The sequence below is a fragment of the Hipposideros armiger genome, unplaced genomic scaffold (assembly GCF_001890085.2).
Source record: "Hipposideros armiger isolate ML-2016 unplaced genomic scaffold, ASM189008v1 scaffold_3793, whole genome shotgun sequence".
Classification (NCBI taxonomy): domain Eukaryota; kingdom Metazoa; phylum Chordata; class Mammalia; order Chiroptera; family Hipposideridae; genus Hipposideros; species Hipposideros armiger.
The window spans coordinates 1-6,880 of NW_017735023.1; the positions used below are offsets into that span (position 1 = coordinate 1).

Consider the following 6,880-nt stretch of genomic DNA (forward strand, 5'->3'; position numbering starts at 1 on the left):
CAAAGGGGGGTGAGTATGTGCCCTCAAGTCTAGGAACTAGCCACAGGAGTTTCCTAGAGCAGCAGTACTTCAGCCTGTGACAGATAGTGAAACACATTTAATACCTCCCACCACAACAAAAAAACAGCTGCTCACTGTGGGTGTTTGGATTTTAGAGTCAGCATATGCTCCCCCTTAGAATTCTGATACACTGCATATCTTGGGTCATCCAAAAGGTCACTTACTTTAAAGAGGGTTCAGGGGAGCCTCAGTGACTCACCTTGGCCAAGTTACAAGCCACAGCCTGGTCATCTCTACCCCTTGGGCCTTGTAAGTCAGAACGAAAGATGAGACTTGAGTTCTCTGTGATTTTTGCCTCTCCCACCAAGACAATTTGGGGAAAGGGGGTGGGATGGCAGGTTCTAGAAGGAAAAATATAACAGAAGTATTTAGGATGTTGGGCTAAGGCAATGCTTCCAGCAGCTGAGAAGTATACTGCTTTGAAAGACAATTGCTGGCTTTCTACCAGATGCCAGTGGAGGGAGTCACCAGGGGTTCCTGGGTTGTTTTGTAAATTGGAACCCTGGGTCACACATAGCAATACAGCCTAACTGTCTTTGATTATTAGATGGAAAAAAAGGAATCTAAGAAAGGATAAGAGATGGCTATGTGAGTTAATTGTACAAGAAACATCCATGACCCTAAGCCTCACTTTCAGCTGCCAGACAAAGTAGGGTGTCTGTCCTCCAGGGACTTAGCCTTTGAATCAAATGTAACAACATGCAGCACAGCAGAACCACCTTTAAACAGGCAATGAGCCTCGGTGGACAGGCACTACCTTCCACCCTTTGTCATAGACATCCTGTCTACAGAAACGTATGGTCACTCCACACAATGAGCGAACTCTGTGGCACTGGCAATTAAAAGGGCTGTAAGTTTGGGACAACAGGAAGTGAGGGGCAAGCAAAAAACAAACAAACACAATCTTGCCAGCCAAGCAAATCAATCAATATGCCGTGGATGGATGTTTTGGCCGAGGCACACTGGGCACATTAGAGCACCATGTACCTTAGATGAGAACAAGGTTGGCAGGAGCCCAGAATTTTGGAGAATGTTATTGCTGCTGGAGCCAATTGTCAGGATGTGGGAGTNTTTTGGGCTTCATGGGTAAAGCCCAGCAGCGCCTAGCTCCTACACCCCAAGCTTGGAGGGCAGGCAGGACACCTCTTCCTTTGAAACCCTTACAAGAGTTAGAATAGGTGCTGGTATGTCTGTTTACATGGAGGTAGGTTGTGACTCTTGCCTGATTTTTTCCCCCCTCTGGAAATAGATGAGACTATCTGCTCCAAATAAAAGAGATTGAAATTACTGCTGTAAAGGGGGAGAGAGTGAGCATAGAGGATCCAGTTAATGATGTGGGTCAAGAATTTGTACTGTCATCAGTTTGGAAAAATCACATGCCTTGCCTTTAGCAATGCTTGGTAAACAGATTGTAGGCTCGGTAGTCCAATCAATCCATCGATCCTGATGATCTCTCTCTCCCTTTCTGTCCTCACACAATTTGTGAGGGCCACTTGACAACAACTGTTGAAGGAACCTTGTAGCTCAGGATAGTTACATGGGCCTTGAAGGCCCTGAGGTCTGACTTAGAGCAAAGAATGGGCAGCTATTGCCAGAAATCTGTTGATGCCAAATTGATGAGTAACTTCTACAAATAGAAGGTCATGGAGCCTGACCCCTCTGCTTAACACAAGAGAAAATGGATTCCCTTGGGAACCTGAAGGGAATCACCATGTCTTCCAGTGGATCTGTATTTGCCCAGAGAGATCCATCAGGATGTGCCAGTTAAAATGCTTTCAAACCGAGGGAACAGAAAACCCAATTCAAACAGTTCTTAGAAACAGGAGATCCAATCCAAACATAATTTTTAAAAAGACCGTTGGACAGTGATGACAGAATGTGGGTCAGTCACAGCTCCAGTCTGGTTCTCCACACTTCTCTCAATCGTTCCCCACTACAGGTGTCAGGTTCATTCTCAGGCTGGGAGCAAGGTGACTACAGCAGTTCCAGACCTCACATTTCTGCATAAGGTCAAGAGAAAAGAGGAGATCATCTTAAAATTTAGGACATGTATTTCCCAGAAGCACCGCCACCCCCCCCCCCATTTTTCCACTTGCCTTGGCCATTCCAGAAACAAATTCTATAGCTAGGAAAGTGTCAAGCATTGGTGGGCTTAGGCCTGAGTTCCTTAACCCACCACTGACAATAGAGCTGATGGTTACCTTTTAATAAGTTAGGCTCACTTGTAGAGCAGTGAAGGGTCAGCTTCCCCAGAAGCATATGGGTGGTATGAGAGGAAAAGTGGATGTCTGTATTAAAAATCTGAGCACTGTCAGGACTGGAAAGTCAATCAAAATATCTACTACAGGAAGTCTCTGAAAGAATCACCAGCCTTGAGGAATGGTGCTAAGGGAGCCCAGAGCATTTGGAAGCAAGAACTCAGTGGATAGATATTATTCAAAGAACTGCTAAGTCTCTCTCAGGATATATAGAACAAGGAGGACCTTAAAACTTAGCAGTAAAGCCACTGATGGTACTACTGGTATTCCCAAAAACCTCAAGTATAAATGCTATAGGAAATGGCTGATGCTGAAAAATAGAAGCCCATAGGTGGGTAAAAATAACATAGGGCAACCCAGAAGAATGCCCTGAGTCAACAAGGCCCAGATTGACAGAAATTATACTAGAGTGACCTTTTATCATGGAGCACCCAAGAAAAAGCCATATCATAGTTTCCAATAAGGATGAGAAAAGAAGAAAACAAGGATGCAGAATGAAAGCATCTCAGGCAGTGTAACCTGATCTTAGTTTAAATATTTCTATTCTCTAAATTAGGGATGTGGCTAGAACCTACTCCCTCAAACTCTTTGGTATGGGCATGAAAAGTGGAAGCCCACTGGTGTGGGTTTATTGTGTCCCCAAAAAAGATATGCTCAAGTCCTATGATACTGTGAATATGTACTTATTTAGAAAAAAAAAAAAGTCTTTGCAGATGTAATCAAGTTAAGATGAGATCATACTAGAGCAGTGTAGGCCCTTAATCCAATATGACTGGTGTCCTTATAAGAAGACAAAAGACACACGGAAAGCATCATGTGACAAAAGAGGCAGAGATTGGAGTTATACTACCACAAGCCGTGGAATGCCTGAAGCGACCAGAAGCTGAAAGTGGCAAGGAAGTATTCTCCACTAAAAGCTTTGGAGGGAGCACAGCCCTACCAACACCTTGATTTCAAACTTCGAATCTCCAGAGCTGTGAGAGAATAAATTTCTGTTGTTTTAAGCCTATTTTGTGTTAATGTATTTTGATAACTCTGAGACATTAATGTACCCACTGATTTATCACCATCAGTATCACAGTATTTCCTTCCCCAGGATGGCCTCCCCAGTTAATTCTCTGGAAGTATGAAATTCTCTGTAGGAAAAGTTAGTAGGACCTGAAGATTCCTTGTAGAACATAGACAATTAAATTAACAGTTGCCCAAATATAATGGGTCTTGCAAAAATTAGTGGCATGCCATGGTCGTTGAGCTAACAAATGCTTTAAAAAACTGTTACTGGGACCCCAATACTTCAGTCTATCTGTCTACACTGGCCCAAAAGAAATGCATGAGCAGGAGTTTGCAGTATGGAAAGAAAAGGTTTACTATTCAATTGGCCAATCCAGAGTACTGGGAGCTAATGTCCTAAAAGACCTGACTCCCCGATGATGTGTAGGTTACAGATTATATGGTGCTGTGTATACATATAAGACACTGTGGGTTAGAGGATTCAGGGCTGTGCTAGGAGCTGATTGGTCAGAAGTGAGGTAAGGGTAATAAGTCATTTCTCTAGGTCCTGAGGACAGCTCTGAGTTCTGCTCTGACATCTCTCTGTCTGATTTCATGGGAAAGTAGCCAGGGGGTCATTCCACCATAGGGCTCAGGAGCTGAAACATAAATTAGGTCAAGATTTTATCTTTAGCCTGCCAGAGGTCCAGATCTTGCGACCGTTAGTAAAACCTGGGCTATTTTCTGCTGATGCTGATTGCTGATTATCAGGGGAAAGGCTAGGTCTATGAGGGGTGTAGAGAGAGAGAGAGAGATGATTTCTAGATCCAGGATTCAAAGCTAAATTTAAAGTCATAAGGACCTTTGGCTTCAAAACTACAGGGTGTTTCCCACTCTGATTGTCAAGGGTTCCTTTTGTACACTGACCCTTCCCCTTCCCAGAACATAGCATACTGTAAGGAAGGGTTTGCTTTAATTAATTNCACAACAATTTAAAATTATTTGAGAGCCATAAAACAAATGAAATCACCATTATGTGAATAATATCCTTTAAAAATTTTATAAATGAAACTGATGGTTTTATTTTCATTTTCAATTTTACTTCAGAGCCACATGTATATACTCAAAAGGCCGCATGTGGCTCGTGAACCGCAGTTTGCCGACCCCTGGTCTGGGATATATGTGGCTGGCAGGAGAGACCTGGGAGCGAGTGTTAACAGGAGGACCCAGAATGAGAAGAGGGCTGAGAACAGAATCCTGGAACACCCAACTTTTACAAGGTAGAGGAAGAAGAGACTAAGAGGAAAACCACTAGTTGACATTTGCTGAGTACCTACAGCTAGAAATGGCCCTGGACGCTTTCCCATGAGGAGCAAGCAGTCAGCAGGATATTTCTATGTGCCACTGGAGTGGAGCCCAGGATTCAGTGGAAACTGGAGAAATCATACAATGGTCTGTTTGAAACTGAAGCCACATTCCTAGTTCCAACATTTGTCTTATTCCTTGCACTGCCTTTCCCCCCACCCACCCCTTCACATGGAATCTGGATTAGGTGACATTACTTTTATTGATGGTGAGCGCAAGCAGGTGTGAGTGGCTGCTCCTAGGACACAGGGTGCTATGCTGAAGGAGCCCAGAAGGGAGGGCCAGAGCTGGGCTGTGGGTGCAGAATTCTCTCCTTATTTGGGCGTGAATGTTGAATTCTGAGAGGAAGATTTATTTTGGGACTAAGCATAGGCACAGGAGAGAGAAGCAGCAGCGGCCATCAGGCCGCACTCTCTATTTGGAGCACAGCCAAGTCGGCAGCCCCAGGTCTCCCGGGATCTTCCTCGGTGTCCGGAGGAGGTTCTGGCTCCAGCTTGGACTCCAGGGCTGGCCTGGCTTCTTCCGGCAGGCCATCAACGCTCTGGCCAGACCCAAGGCGAGGTGGCTTGACAGGCGTGGGTGTTGATGGGCCTTTGCGGCTTGAAAGGGCCCTTCGCAGGCTCTGCACCTTCTCCAACCCAGTGCGCCGCAGCCGCCGCGCCCTGGACTCCACTGGCTCCTCGTCCGAGCTCTCCCCAACTTCCACCTCCGGCTGTTCTGGGTTGGGCTCGGACTGGTCCACGGGCTCTAGGGGCTCCGGGTCCCTCTGGAAAGCTCTGGGTGGGATCTCAGCTTCCTCCTGAATGTGATGGACACAGCACTGACCCTGGCAGCCCCTTACCCCGCACCAGCCCGAACCCCACTCCTCAATTACAGCAGAGGAACCTGCCCTACCCTTAGCCTAGAAGGCCCAAGTGGGAAAGAAAAAGCAGGCGTGGGAAATGAGGGGGCGGGGCGAACTAGAGAAGCTGATGTGAGACCACGATGGTGGCCGCAGGACCAAGAACTGGAGGAGGCGATGCACTGTCGTGGGATGCACTTCCACCACCGTTATGTTCATTTCGGGATGGGCTGGAACTTGGAGAAAATTCTGGGGACGTGGCCTGAACTAGATCTAGCCGGGCTTTGATTGGCCAGGCTGTTGTGGCGTGGGAGGGAAGGATGGGCTGGGTGTGGGGAACGGTGTGGCTCTGAAAGTCAGTCCCACAGGGCAGCGTCAGGAATGTGGGTGTGGGAGGCGGATGGGAAGGGGGGGGGCAGATGGTGGCCTGAAGGCGGAAAAAGGCCCTGGATTGGGGGACGCCTGAGGTCACTGACCTTGAAGAGCAGGACGTGGAGCTTCCCGCGCGCCACCAGCAGCCCGTGGTTGGCTTCCAGCCGCTGCACCTGGGCGGCGCGGCGCACGGCGCGCTCCTGAGCAGCATCGGCGTGCGAGCCCACGCGCTCCGCCTTGGCCAGCAGCTGCACCAGCGTGTTGCTCGTGGTGTCGTGGCTGCGGCTCAGCGCGCCCAGGCCGCTCTGGATTCGGCGCACTGAGCCAGCCAGGCCTCCCTGTCTCTGCGCCAGGCCCCCCTGCCGCTCTCGCAGCGCCTCCAGCATCGTAGCCAGCTTCTCCAGCAGGGTCACCACCGTCACGGCGTGCACTGGGCCTCCCGCGGGCGCTCCGTGGACCGGCCCTGGCTCCAGCGCGCTCTCCCCCATGATCTCAGATCACCCGGCTTGCTCTCCCTGCGGCCGCCGGCTGCGCTCTGGGCTGGCGCGGCCTCTCCCCGGCCCCTCCCCAGCTCCAGCGGTGACTCAAGCAGGCGGAGTTGGCCTTCTCGGCGGCGGGAGGAAGGGCGGGGAGCGGGATGTCGGCGGCGGGGTCCTTCGGAAGCTCTCCCCCTTCTGTTGCCCCGCCCCGGGGACCCGCAGGGAAGCAGGTTGGCCCAATATGAGACCCACCCCATCCCGCAAACTCACTCCGATTTTGAGTTCCACTCCTCGGCCCCAATTCCCTAGTGTGCCTCTCTTGGAACATACACTCCACCAGAAAGGGGGAGCCATGGAAATTTTTGTTGTCTCAATCAAGTGCGCAGAGAAACTAGTATTTATGTTAGTGCAGCAAAGAGATAACCAGAGGGGCCTCAGACGCCTCTGAGAGTTGTATTTGGGCCCCAGGCTGTGTGCTGTAAATAGGGAGGCTCTCCTCTGCTACACACCTACGA

General features: G+C 49.2%; 1 protein-coding gene across 1 annotated transcript; it reads right to left on the bottom strand.

Moving 5' to 3' along the window:
- Positions 1 to 4,856: 4,856 nt before the first annotated feature.
- CAVIN3 (caveolae associated protein 3) lies at positions 4,857 to 6,852 on the bottom strand. The gene is made up of 2 exons (XM_019635076.1): positions 5,991 to 6,852; positions 4,857 to 5,472 (listed from the first exon to the last, which is right to left on the bottom strand). The coding sequence occupies exons 1-2, from the start codon at positions 6,372 to 6,374 to the stop codon at positions 5,074 to 5,076; spliced, it is 783 nt and encodes a 260-aa protein (XP_019490621.1). The 5' UTR covers positions 6,375 to 6,852; the 3' UTR covers positions 4,857 to 5,073.
- Between the last annotated feature and the right edge of the window lie 28 nt (positions 6,853 to 6,880).